The 15138-nt window shown below is 41.9% G+C and overlaps 1 protein-coding gene across 1 annotated transcript; it reads left to right on the plus strand.

Moving 5' to 3' along the window:
* Positions 1-30: 30 nt before the first annotated feature.
* Positions 31-11071, plus strand: ngfb (nerve growth factor b (beta polypeptide)). The gene is made up of 3 exons (XM_081718148.1): positions 31-200; positions 7827-7937; positions 9220-11071. The coding sequence occupies exon 3, from the start codon at positions 9234-9236 to the stop codon at positions 9828-9830; it is 597 nt and encodes a 198-aa protein (XP_081574274.1). The 5' UTR covers positions 31-200; positions 7827-7937; positions 9220-9233; the 3' UTR covers positions 9831-11071.
* Positions 11072-15138: the final 4067 nt, after the last annotated feature.

The raw sequence follows: 15138 nt of genomic DNA on the forward strand, positions 1-15138 counted from the left end.
GGACTCCTTGCTCTAACTTTCATAGCAATCTATTTCTCAACAACTACTACAGAGCTGTACTGCATTGGATGACAGAAGGTTTTAGTTTTCCCAGATCTGGAATTTGGGATTAAGTGGCAAAATACTGGAATATCAACTGTTCATATCAGGAATCCTGCTTTAGGAAGTGACAGAAAAGGATTACTGAAAGAAAACTGGAGGTTTGAGGCACTGTTTGTTCCCATTGCATTAATTATGTGCAAATCATCTGTTATCTAACTCTTGCTTGATTCAAAATATGTCCTCTTGTAAGATGAGAAGTGTTCATCATTTTTACTTTAAATTACTTTAATTTAGCAAAATTAACTCTTGTTAAACTGACTTTATCAATAAGAGTATTCTGTCTCATTAAGGTCCAACTCTCCAAATACGTCAGTTTCTTTTTCATGTTGTGTGTGTCCAAAACATGGCTCTTGAGTTTATAAAAACCCAGTATGTCTCTTTGGTTGCAATTGTGTAAAACCCTGACAGTGCCTCCAGGGGCAACACAGTCCAAAAGCTTCAACAGGAGTCAGCTATCTCATCTGTCCTTCTGAGGTGGGGGTTAGAATGCTCCCCCTCCCCTTCAGATTTCAGGCTCATTGGGTTACAATTGTGATTCGAACTACAACAGATGTGAGCACACACACACACACACACACACACACACTCACTCACTCACTCACACTACACCATGCACATGAATTGAGTGTCTAGGATGTGAGATTGGCATTAGGTCAAATTCGCTGCTCTTTACTCCTGCTACGATCAACCTCCAGGCAGACTGTAATCATTGTTATCATCACCCTCCATTATATCATGAGTCTGATCAGCTCTGTCTCAGCTTACCCCTCAGTTTCTCATTTTTCTCCTTTTCTCATTTTTCAAGAATACCAGTCATTACATCTCATTACATGCCTGGTGCACACATGCAAGCAATGGAGAGGAGCTTCTGACATTATCTGACATACATGAGACATGTTAGTATGCTAACCAGACCCCAGGTATCCATGTTTTTGCATGGAATGCAACAGGAGGGAAGACATGTTAGCAAATGTACAATTATTTGATATTTGTATAAATTAGCTTTTAGGAATTCCAATAGCAGGTTCTTCTGGTATCATGAGTATATATGACTCTTTGACCTGGTGTTTAGTTAAGGAGATTTCTTTGTTTATCTCACACTGGTCAAACATCAAACACTCTGATGTTATCCAGACATTTAACAAACTTGATTTATGTATACCATGTTGGCTATTTGGGCACACTATTCAAAAGATAATTAACTCAAATGTTTAAGCTCTGGCATGGAATTTCTATCCATCCAGATATTTTAAGAAGTTTGTATAATACAGAGAAATGCTTTTTGGTGGTATTTTTAACTTTACATTTAGTTGCTTGAATATGTGAGAAATGGCAAGCAAAGGTAGCCATAACCTCTGAGCTGTGCGTTTCTATGCTTCCATCCATTAGGGTCCTCTCCATCTGGTTACAGATTCAAGACCTCCACACCATGACACACCATAATCTGGCAGTCAGTAACACATGAACAGGAGTCATTTGGCTTCACTAATCCTTCTTGCCCCCCTTTTGAAGGGGTTCCAGCAGCTGGGAAAGGGTTTGCAGTGTCAACCCTAGGGCTTCCCTTTGCCAAGCGGGGGATTACCTGGAGACTAATGAAAGAAATGCGAGAAAAGAAATGTGTGGTCCAGGAGTAGTGCTGTAAAAACAAACACTCTGCACAAGGACTAAGAGGTGATTACCAGGCTCCAGACTAAATAAAAATTAGCAGTTGGACTGGCAGTGTTGTAATGGTTTCAAGAAGTACTAGAGCCGAATTTTTTGTTGGTTGATTGAGGGACAAAAACAACCGATGTTTACTGTATGACAAATTGGGAAGTTCTTGCCAAATTGGATTCATGTGCGGTGTCGCAGGACATTGATGCAGCAGTGTGTAACTGGGCAGGGTAAATTCCATCTCATTTTCCCTTTGAAGATACCAGCTATGGAGCTGAAAAGTGCAACACGTGGCTTCAATTCTAAAGCACTCTGATAAATACTGCCCTAAATGTATGCATCCCATCCCCCTGCAGCTCTAAATCCGAATTTTGATGTAAACTATCTGGAATATTTACCATTTTTCCTCTGAAATAAGTTCAAGAGATGCAGGTGCTTGCCCATGAGAAATTCTTTCACACGTCTTTTTTCCACTGTTCTGTAAACTGTTGGAATATGTTAGAAGCCTTTATCTAAGAGTTGTATCATGGCCAACATTCTCCCTGTACTGCATCCCCAATGCTATCAGAGCTTTTCCCTGTTTCGCTACTTAATAAGAGGGAACTCTTCCAAATGATGCTTTTGTTAAGGCATGTCTGGGTGGATTACTGACCATCAGTATCTCATGCTCCTTCTCATATGACTCAACCTATGATATCAAAGTGTTACTATTTGTTATATGCCTTATGCATCTTCTTGTTTGCATGTCATTAATGTATTGTAGTATAGCTTATGGAATGATTTGCATGATCAAAAAGTAGTATTTAGTAATAAATAATGTTAAAAAATACTGAATGCACTCCACTTAACAGGGGACATTCTATGATCCTTGCTAAATGCACTTGTAATGGTATTCCATTTTCATCCATCTTCATTAAAAAGGCCTGATATGTTTTGTTTCAGGTAGGCTTTGCTTACATTTAAAATGACAGCTTTTTTCCCAAAGAAATAGCTTGTATTTATGTACACACAATCTGTGCATATGAACTAGTACACTTCAGGCAAACATGTGCATTTCACATGCTTTAAGTCCTGTTTATTTTAGTTGTAGATGAGCAATCTACTCTGCTTCATACAAAGAGGATTTATGTATGTCATCTAAACTTTGCAACTAATTTCAATATTTAGAGGAGCCGAAGACAGTTGTATACAGCTGCCATGAAGCGTAATGTAAATCTGAACATCTGGGACGAACCGTGGTATGAGGGAAACAACAGGGGCAGGAACTCACAACTACTATCCACACAGCCAAAGGCCACGTGTTTGCTAATGGAGCTCTATGGTGACTTGACTGCAGGCAGCTAAGACCTAAAACACTTGACTCTTCCAGTAACCCCTCTAGAGGTCCAAGCTGGAATCAAGCAAAGTTGAACTATATTTCAAGTACTGATATCTGACGTAGTGGATAGAAAATCAGGACATGTAATCTGAGAGATGTAATGCAGACATGGTCTTGGCAATCTGTCCAATGGCAATGGAAGACATTCCTAACCATTTAAGACTTACAGTGCTTGCCTTATTATTGCTGCAAGTCAGATAATCCCATCACATCCAGAGAAATTTGAGAAACACAACAGATATAAGGAGAGCTTGGGTGCTGCTATTGCTGTGCCCAGTTGTTAAAAAGACAAATGCAGTCAGATGTTCATTAGATCAAATTGTATATTTCAGTTAATATAAAAGACATTAAGGAAAAAGAAGTTAACTCAGGTTAACTTTGAATGGTGCAAAGCTGGTAGGACATGTCTGGAAGCACTGAGTTCTCCCAAAGGAAGACTTACTCTGTACTGACTGGTAGGGTACCCAAACCATTGTGGGTAGTTAAATGTTTAGTGAAATACTAATTGTGTATAAAACATTTGTTTTAAGTTCATGTACAGCAGTATGGGCTTCAGTGACATAAAGATCCTCTTTACCCATTAACCAGACTTATTATTTGGTCATTAATATTAAGGCATTCATATTATTATTGATAGTCATTAAGGTTAAGGCATAGTTTTCAGTATATTCAGTATCTAAATAATACTGAAACCAAAATGAAAGGTATATGAATACAAAAGTGAGGAAGATTTTGGGCCAAGCAGATGGTCTTTTGCAGTAGGCTATAAATTAGTTGGCAGTATTGCATGTTACTGTATGCATTGAAATATAAGCATAGATCTTTAAAAAACTGTTAAGTATTGTTGTAAATGGCAGGCTAGTGTTTAGCTCTCAAAACAAACAAAAAAAACCAAACTCAGACCTAGTTTGACGGGGGTGCATTCTATTGTATTTGCTATTCTGTTGAGGCTTAAACTGCTGGCAGTACAAAAGAATGTGCACAAGACTGTGTGCGACTTGATAATGTGGCTTTAAAAAACCCTCACTGGACACCATCCCATTTCCGTCATCTACTGCACACTAGTGGTGCTCGCATGACAGGGATGTGTAAACCACTGTTTCACAACTGCAGTCTTGGAGGCCCCCTACACTGCTGTAAACTTCTCTGTGAGGAAAATGTGTTATGGGATCACAAATGTTGACAAGCGTGCTAATAAACTGGGCAAGAAATATTACCACAAGAGACTTTGAGTTTGGATGACTGTTTATGCTTCATGGCAGAAGAGAAAGGGCTCAGATGATTAGTGATTCTACCTGCTCTTTCTGGTCGCAGGAGCCTACACATCTGTTTTGAATCCATACACTCTGACAAATGTGTCCTATTTTCAGGAGTTTTCATGTTTATGGCTGTTACTTCCAGATAGTTAGCCCACAGTATTAGTGTGTTTGCATCTATTGGACATTCTAGGTAATAGAAACAGAAGGCCTGTCATGGAAATGGGAAGCTTGACAGTTAATCACAATTGCATGCTATTATCCTCGGTAGGTCATTCCCTCAAAACAATAGCCATAGGGCAAAGTAGTTGTCTTGGCTCCCAGATTCCTAGCAAGCTGAAGCTAGCTGGCAGTCGAAGTTTCCTTTAAAACACTTGGCCTAAAGCATCAATCCAATGCTTGTGGAATTCTTGTGGAATTCTCCTGAATGTAGACATGATGTTTATAAGTCTCTTTTACTGAACAAGTATATATAGGCAGATTGTCTTATAGCCTAATTAAATTATGGTGCAGTAAACTCATCTCATTATAATGTGTGGGAACAGTGTAATGTATAGCATTCATGATATTGTGCAACTATCAACTCTTTTTATTCAGTGTCTGCATTATAACAGACCCATGGCTGCCCTCTAGTATAATCCCAATTGACAAATCACATAACACACCTTAGACCAAAGTGAATATTAAAATATAATTATAAATGAAAGCTTCATCTATTTATTCAAAATGTTTCTAACTACCTTAGCTGCTTTATGAGTCAGTAATAATCCCAAACATCTTGCTGTTAGGATGTAGGTTAGGATGACAGTTAACAGATGTTAGATATGACAAAACTGTAGAGTGTGTGTATAATTTCACTGATGTGGTAATCTCCAATCTCCAAGAGAAAATTACATAGGCTCAGTTTTATTGCTTCTGGATATATTTAAAAATAATCACTGTATTAGGCCATCATTGGTTTTGAAACACATTTCCTGTTCCAGAGCTGGGAATTACTTTAAAAATATATATTGATCACCTTATTAATTGCAATCATTAAGGGAATATAGAGCATTACATAATCAGTGCTCAGGTGCCTAACCCCCAGGGTTCATGCTTACTGTTAATGTGTCATATTTCAACATTATTTCTATTTTAATTTTTTTTTATTTAGTGAGGGATGTGTTGCTTGCAATTACATGTAAGTGAAAGTCTAGGTATGTCACCTAAGGACCTAAATGTAAAAAACATAAGGTTAAATAAATTAATCAATTAGACAAATTTCTGTTGTGTGATTCTCATCATGAAATGCTTAAGATGAAGTACACGTAGGACTTTTCTGCTGAGTTTGGAACATGTTGAACTCCACATGTAAAAACAACTGTAAAAACAGTTAATCCCAAATCAAAATCTAAGATGGATAGTACTCAGGCGTTACCACGCCTCTTACCGGAACTGAAACAATGCAGACCACACACGGACACATGCAAGAACTCATAACACCTCTGACCTGTCTGTCTAGCAGGGGGAATCTGTCCTGCACATTCCAGAATGCTGACCCTTCCCACAGCGGGGGGGAGACAGAGGTTTACTGCCAGTTCATTTCCAGAGCAGTGGTATAAGTGTGTTCAGAGATGTCCTCTCCACTTTAAGGCCATTTTGGCCTCTGGCTGAGCTTGTGTAATAATACAGGCCTCTTTCCTTTTGCTATTTTACTAACAGGCATGTCAGGAATTGGACATGTTCCAGTGTAACCCACTATGCAACATACAACTCCACCACAATATAGAACCACACCTCTTTGATGTTCCTGACTGAACTGGTTTATCGGTGTCTGAAAAGACACTACAACATGAATTACTCATTCTGTTGGTCTTTCTAAGATGAATAATTTCTCTGTAACAAGGCAGTGCAACTCTGGTCCTGGAGATCTGCCATCTGTAGAGTGTAGTTCCACCACATCTGGCTCTAATAATCAGATCCTGGAGAAGGCATTGATTAACTGGGTCAGGTGTTTTTGGAATTATGGCAACCTGGGTGCTGTGGGTCAGTGACATAGGGTCAGCACAAAGTCACACTTCCTCCATGAGCTCTTCCACACATGAATGCTCAGAGAGGTTTCTGCTGCAGGTCTTGTGATGGCAGAGAAGAACGTATGCGCTTTTGTGTGTGTGTGTGTGTGTGTGTGTGTTTGTGTGTGTGTATGTGTGTGTGTACGCTGTGACTAAAGAGGTTTACATTACCCTTTGAAACGTGTGCCACTTGGGAAGTGTTACCACATGAAAGTGATCTGTGGTTTTAGAGAGAGATTATTTCAGGTCTAAATTCCGTGTGTCGTTTGGACAATTGGGGACCATGCCAGAAGAAATGTGTTAAACTGACTCTATTAGAACTAATGTGCTCTGGGTCTGCAACTAACAGTTTTCTAGACCACCTCAACAAAGCCGCACATACACAGAGATCGGCAGACAGTCACACAAAAACACAAACAAATGCATTTGCAAATAAACCATCACATGATGGTTTAAACACACTGATAGATAAGACACACTGTCCTTACTTTGCAAAATTAGCATTAGTTCCACAATTGAGTTGTCTGAATGTCTAGGCACTCAAGACAAGTTTAATATCTAGGCAATCAAAACAATCCAGTGTCTTTAAGACAACCTGAATAGCACAAATGTATAGACAGACATGTTGTACTGTGTTCTGCATTGACTATTCTGTGTTTTGTACCAGTTTCTGCTTTGGAGCCAGTGGTAGCTCAGTGGTTAAGGTACTTGCCTTGTAATTGGAAGGTTGCTGGCTCAAGCCCCACCACTGCCAAGTTACCACTCTTGGGCCCCTTAACAAGGCCCTTAACCCTCAATTGCTCAAGTTGTACTCAGTCATAACTGTAAGTTGCTTTGGATAAAAGTGTCAGCTACATGCTGTAAATGGGGTCAGATTTAGTGCAGTGCAAAGCTTTGGTGAGTTGTACTTCAGATGAGTGCTTGACTCTAACCGTTCCCACAATGGTTCTATTCTAGAGAATTTTTGTTTTGTAGATTAAAAATCAATAGTTCATGGAAGTTTGTTCCTCACACTAATCACATCTGCCTCTGCCTGCATATATATCATCTTATTTGGGTAATGCTTCTTTTCCCAGGAATAAAGAGGTGAACTGAAACTATTCTAACACCCAGAAATTTGACTCAAAGTGTATTTTCTTCACTAAATTTCATTTACATATAATGAGTGTCAAAGTAGATTTATGTGTAATCTAAGCCTTTGAGAAATTTTTTTTTTCTTGGACTGTGCAAATAAGTGCTATGAAATTATTGTCAACAACCAGTAAGTAGGATAGAATATATATATATATATATATATATATATAGATAGATAGATAGATAGATAGATAGATATAGATATTAGGCACCACTTTCACTTGCACTTCTTTTTATTTTTTTAATACCAAGAGCTTTAGGAAAGCTGATGCCTTGATGGTGAGTGGTGGGACAGCAATGAATCCCAAACCCTCTCCCTGAGGTCAGACTGAAAAGAAGAGTTCACCTGGCCACATCTCCCAGGTAAACACTCCCAACCCCTGCCTTTCACTTCTGCAGCTAGTGCTCAACGAAAGCCGTGACAAGCAAATGTCTTACTCAGCCATGACCTTCTGTGGTGAACATATTTTTAATACCAGTATAGTGTAGGACAGTCTGAAGAGTTTGGAATAAACATAGACTCCAAGCTAAACTTTTGACAGACGTAATAACAAAGGACAGGCCTACAACCTGCAAAGGCTCAGCTTTTATGTCCTGCAAACCATCACTATAGTGGAAAACGGATATCCATAACTTACAGATGTTAACAGAAGAGCCAAGACTTTCTGATCCTGCTCAGTTGTGTAGAGATGTTTCCTTTGCAAGGTCTTTGGTGTCAAAGGGCTTCTGAGTTTTTATTTATAATCCTATATTCTTGTTGAGTAATAGAAAATGAAGGCCACTATATCCACTGAGCCCATGCATATCATTCTTCTGATAATATATACATTAATAAAAATAGCTTTGCCACACAAGCTATAGGGTACTAATGCCTGGTTGGAACAAAATAATGGTAGTTTTAAGCATAGTTTAATAAAAGTGGCAGTGCTGTATTTTCTGTTTACAGAGTCAGTTCAAAATGGAGTGTAGATGTTTTGCAATCCCATGCTAACACGAGGGTATAGGTATTAGGTAAGGAAAAAGTGACAGTGGAATGTTTCACTTTACACAGATAGTTCAGAATGAAGGAGAGATTTACAATCTCGTTTTGAGAGTGGTTGTGCCAAGAAGGAAGATCAAAGGGATTTTTGTTTCCAGTTTGTGTGGTGTCAGCAGCTTGACTGCCTTTGTGAAAAACATATTCCTTAGTCTGGTAGTTCTGGGCCAAATGTCCAGAATCATTTTCAGTATGGCAGTGAATTGACTGTGAGTGTGGCTGGGGTGGGTGTGGTCAGGGACAATGCTTATCACTTTTTTTCCACAGTTTTTGTAGTAGTCTTTTGTTGTAGGTGTCTTCTACATTGATGAACTGAGCAGTCTTCACTCTACTCACTGTAGGGCCCTGCGCTGAGTAGCTGCAGAGCTGCCACATCGCTCCATGATTGTGAGGGTTAAAATGCTCTCTACCATGCATCTGTAGAAGTAGGTCAGGAGCTGGGGAGACAGGGTTAGTCACCTCTCATGGAGGTGCTATTGAGCTTCACAGAAGTGCACAGAAGTCTAAGACTTAATTCTATCAGTTGTCCAAAGGCTTTCTACCAACATTTTTGCTTAGTGGCATTTGTGGCAAGTTTCAATCCGTCTTGCTGACATTTTTGTTCCTCAGGTCCCAGTGTGCTCATGCGGTGGTCCATGCTAGCCCTGCTGCTTCTGTTCTGCAGCCACACACTGTCCCTGAAGCCAGGTGACGTCTGCCCCCTGAGCAGCGAACGCGAGCAGGGCAGCACCAGGGCAGCCGACGCTGCGCCTGCTGTGGATCCCAAGCTTTTCAGCAAGAGGCGCTACCGTTCACCCCGTGTGCTCTTCAGTGACAGGCCACCTGACTCGGAGCCCCAGGGGTCAAAGGGGCGGTTGAAGCGGCGAGTGGGGCAGCCCCAGCACCGCGGTGTCTACTCCGTGTGTGAGAGCGTCAGCTTCTGGGTGGGTAACAAAACCAAGGCGACGGACATCTCAGGCAATGAGGTCACCGTGCTGCCTGACGTCAACATCAACGACGTCAAGAAAAAGCAGTATTTCTTTGAGACGACATGCAGCGAGGCGAGAGCTGCTGGCTCAGGCTGCCTGGGCATCGACGGACGCCACTGGAACTCATATTGCACCAACTCCCACACATTCGTTCGAGCATTGACTTCTTTTAAGAACCTGGTGGCTTGGAGACTTATCAGGATCAACGTGGCCTGTGTGTGTGTGCTCAGCCGCAAGTCCTGGAGACAGTGACAGTCTGGCTTCCATGCCAGTAACACCTACTTGAGGAAAAGGCTGTCTCTCATGATGATGTCATTACTTGAGTGATATTTGATACCTGTCATTCCTGAAAGCTCAAAACATTCAGAAAAGAGTTTATGAAGAAGGCATTAATTTGATATGCCTCAGTCTTGAGACTTCATATCAAGCCATTTGATGACCTTTATAGCAGAAAATTTTGTGCTGTTATTTTCCTGAATGGATCATTGCCTTCCCCAATTATGGCATATGGACTAAGATGCTTCTTTTTGAGAACTGCATGTATTGTACACATGTTGTCATTGTTATTGTTATTGCTATTTATTAACTCTGGAGCATAATGATTCTGCAGTGTAGTGTAGAATTATGCAGCCTGTTTGAGTTAAATTAACTCCAAGCTCCATGTTTATTACTGAATAATAATATGACTGTACAATAAAATAGTTCAGGGTCTTTTAAGGGTAATTTTCAAGGATTTCCTTGGACTTGAGGTGGAGCTTGGAAAGCCTTTAAAAATGTAGACCTGCATATGTTTTCACTTGTGAGCTGCACTTCAAAAGTCTGCCCTCACTACTGCCCACAAGTAAAAAATGACCCACCCACATTTAGCTTCTCTCCAGGAGAGAAATATAAAAATGAAAGCTGGCATGAGGAAGTCAGTATGGTTAGATCTACCTCACACTTCTTTGCAGATGGTATTTCTTGCAATCACAAAGGAAAAAACACATGTAGGTTTACAGAAATATTAAATGTGTTCCACAGCTCAGTAGAGCTAACACAAGCCAAGGAAAATTCAGAGGACAACCTGACTTGCTAAATCAGATAAAAGTTAATCTATGCCTAGATAAAAAAAGATAGAAATCTATCCATCACAGCAATCCATCACAAACAGAGGATATACTCAAAGCAGCGGTTTAGGCTTGTTTTGGCAGTGTGAAGAGAAATGCACATGGACTAGATGGTTTGACCTCGGCAGTGTCAGAGGGCCTGTGTGAACCAAACAGAGGCCCACATGCCAAAGGTCTGAGGGCCTAGAATTCCCAGGTTTAGAGATGTGATGTCAAAGATTAAAGTTCATTTTGATCTAGGTTTACAGATAAATAACTTGGTTATCCATCAGCTCTTGTCTGTTACTGTGATTGGCAGGATCCCACTGTTGTGGTTATCATGCAATTTCAAACAAGGTCTTCCATCTCTCTGTGTCTCTGTCTCGTCTCTCTCTCTCTCTCTCTCTCTCTCTCTCTCTCTCTCTCTCTCTCTCTCTCTCTCTCTTTTCCATCTCTCTCTCCCTGTCTCACACACACACACACACACACACACACACACACACACACACACACACACACACACACACACACACACACACACACACACACACCTACACCTTGCATCCCTCACACATAAACATCAATCAAAAACCATGAGCTCATCTGTGCTATATGACTATCATTCATTTCAAAAGATCAGGTAGACATGTGCAGCTGTCAGCCCCATGTTTCATTCTCTTTGATGGCTGCATGAATAATATTCTTTCTTTAATGAGCAGAGGCACAGGATTTCCTGTTCTTTTGTCACCATCCGCAGTAGAACAAAACATTCCTAATTACAACCCATCGGAGGAATGGGAGTGGGGAGATTTGTGTGGGCCAAGTGAAGGATTTTGCAGAATCTCTAAAGGCTTGATCAAGAGATGGTGAATTATTCCTCACATTCATTTTAATGGGCCATGAGTCTGATTGTTTGCAGAAAAGCTCATCAAGGAGAGTGAGAAAGGTGAGAAAGAGAGTGCGCACTTTGTTCAATGCCCTTACACATTCAAAATTCATGAGATTAATGTGATTTAAGAACGGCAGTATCATTCCATTATATTAAGTCATTAGATTATGATGAGGATGTTCACAGTAATATAATATAAATGGGCATATCCTACCAGATTAAAGTACACTGTCGCCCCCTAATGTTCCACGTTATATTTGCTATTTTATGTAAACAGGTCTCTAAATGTCATCTCTAAAGCCAAAGCAGTGTTTAATTCACTGAGAGAATCACATTGCACAGTATTGATTATTTTATAAGCAAATACTTTATAGGAAAAAGTCAACATGAGCATAACATTTAAAACTTTGTATGAAGTGGCTGTACTTCAGACATTTGTCACACGTCCCTGCAAACACACACACACACACACACACACACACACACACACACACAAACAAACAAACTACTGTATTCTCTTCTGTATTCTCTAATTTGAGTGGACTACATATCTGTAAGAAATCCAGACACTTGAAATGGTATTCAACAAAATGGTATTCAAAGCAATGGAATTTGACATTCAGTGGTTGATGCTGCTCCAGGGGTCTGTTCAGAGAAAGTTTGTTTTGTCAGTGAACAACAATCAGGCAATCTATGAAGTCTCGGGGAGAGATGGACAGATCACTCAAAATATTTCCCTCAAATGTAAACTCCTTATTTTACCAAGTGTGCTAAGCTTGTTTGTTTAATTTTCTAAGATCTCCTAAAAGGATTAAACAGTCTATATATAATAAGGAAACGTGTATGTTATTTGTCCCTTGTGTTTCAATATGTGTTCGGTTGCAAGATGTTTTTCTTGTTTCTCTGTCTCTGTCTTTGTGTGTGTGTGTGTGTGTGGGGGGGGGGGGGGGGGGGGTGCGTGCATGCTTGCAAGCAGGTTTCTCTAACTGTTATTTCACTAACACTAAAAAATGCATGAGAAATAGGTTAGACATATACTATCAAGTGAGCGTCTAAATTGAAGTAAACAAAGCTTAAAATTGCATGCGTTGTGTGCCAATGGGCGGTGCTGATAGGATGCTCGCAGGAGCATCAGTTTCACCTCAGTTTCACCTTAAATGTCATAACTAGCTAGTTGTTCGCGTAGTTCGAGTTGAAGATTAACTTGGTGGCTCAGCGACAGTATTCCAGACGCCGCCATTCATCTGGATGGATTAGTCTCAATCCGTGCCGATAGAGACAATGCACTCTCCGGCAAAACACGCGGCGGAGGAGTATGCATTTATATCAATGAGTCCTGGTGTAAAAACTCTGTGCTTGTCGTTAAGTACTGCTCACCGCTGCTGGAGTTTGCTATTGTCAGATGCAGACCTTTTTATTTACCGCGGGAATTCACCTCCGTGTTTATAATCACGCTGTACATTCCACCCAGCGCGCACACACGAGAGGCTCTCCAGGAGCTGTATGGAGCGATTAGTGAACTGCAGAACGTTCATCCAGACGGACTGTTTATTGTCGCCGGAGACTTCAACCACGCAAATCTCAAGTCAGTACTGCCTAAATTCCATCAACATGTGAACTTTGCAACGAGAGGAGCGAACGCGCTGGATCTCGTTTACACAAACATTTCCGGCGCGTACCGGGCGGAGCCCCGCCCCCACCTCGGATACTCTGATCACATGTCTGTAATGTTGATTCCTGCATATAGACCGATCGTCAGACGCTCGAAACCGCTTCTGAAGCAGGTGAGAACCTGGCCAGCAGGAGCCATCTCTGCTCTTCAGGACTGTTTTGAGCAGACGACTTGGATCACGTTCAAGGAGGCTGCTACTGACGGTGGCACTGTTAACCTGGAAGAGTATACAGCATCAGTGACTGGCTACATCAGCAAGTGCATTGATGATGTTACTGTCTCCAAGACCATCATCACACGCCCCAACCAGAAGCCATGGATGACTGCTGAGGTGCGCATGCTACTGAGGACCCATGACTCAGCCTTCAGAACAGGTGACAGAGAGGCTCTCAGGAAAACAAGAGCCAAACTGTCACGTGCGATCAGGGAAGCAAAGCGTGCACACGCACAGAGGATCCATGGACACTTCAAAGACACTGGTGACATACAGCGCATGTGGGAGGGCATTCAGGCCATTACTAACTACAGGAAAACATCACCTTTCTGTGACAGTGATGCCACCCTCCCAGATGCACTGAATGACTTCTATGCATGGTTTGAAGCGCAGAACAACGTTGCAGCAGAAAAGTCCATCCCTCCGCAAAATGACCAGGCGCTGTGCCTGACGGTGGCTGATGTGAGGCGTACTCTGGACCAGACAACATCCTGGGTTGTGTGCTCAGAGAATGTGCTGACCAGCTTGCAGATGTCCTGACAGACATCTTCAATATCTCTCTGAGCTGTGCCGTGGTCCCAACATGCTTCAAGACCACCACCATCATCCCCGTGCCTAAGAAGCCCACGGTGTCGTGTCTCAACGACTACCGTCCCATCGCACTCACATCCATCATCATGAAGTGCTTCGAGAGACTCGTCATGAGACACATCAAGACCCAGCTTCCCCCTTCTCTGGACCCCCTGCAGTTTGCGTACCGCTCCAACCGCTCTACAGATGATGCCATCTCTACCACACTTCATCTGGCACTCACACATCTGGATAAAAAGGGCACCTACGTAAGAATGCTGTTCATAGACTTCAGTTCAGCATTCAACACCATTGTTCCTCAGCATCTGATTGGAAAGTTGAGCTTACTGGGCTTGAACACCTCCCTCAGCAACTGGATCCTGGATTTCTTGACTGGTAGACCTCAGTCAGTCCGGATTGGGAGCAGCACTTCCAACACCACCACACTGAGTACTGGTGCTCCCCAGGGCAGCGTACTCAGCCCTCTGCTGTTCACAATGCTGTGTGACTGTGCAGCGATGCACAGTTCGAATCACATCATCAAGTTCGCCAATGACACGACCGTGGTGGGTCTCATCAACAAAGACAACGAGTCAGCATACAGAAAGGAGGTGCGAGAACTGGTGAGCTGGTGTAAGGTCAACAACCTGTATCTGAATGTTGACAAGACAAAAGAAATGGTTGTTGACTTCAGGAGAGCAAGGCGAGATCACTCCCCGCTTGCCATCAACGGCTCCTCAGTGGAGATCGTCAAGAACATCAAGTTCCTTGGTGTTCACATAGCGGAGAACCTCACCTGGACCCTGAAGACCAGTTCCATCACCAAGAGAGCCCAGCAACATCTTTACTTCCTTCGGAAGCTGAGGGAAGCCCATCTCCCATCACCCATCCTCACTACCTTCTACAGAGGTACTGTAGAAAGCATCCTGAGCAGCTGCATCATTACCTGGTTTGGGAACTGCCCCGTCTTTGACTGCAAGACCCTCCAGAGAATAGTGAGAACAGCTGAGAAGATCATTAGGGTCTCTCTTCCCTCCATCATGAACATCTGCATAACACGCTGCATCTGGAAAGCCATCAACACTGTGAAAGACCCCACACACCCCTCACATGAACTGTTCACCCTTTTG

This window comes from Electrophorus electricus, chromosome 7 (genome assembly GCF_041902795.1).
Source record: "Electrophorus electricus isolate QZ-2024a chromosome 7, ASM4190279v1, whole genome shotgun sequence".
Taxonomy (NCBI): domain Eukaryota; kingdom Metazoa; phylum Chordata; class Actinopteri; order Gymnotiformes; family Gymnotidae; genus Electrophorus; species Electrophorus electricus.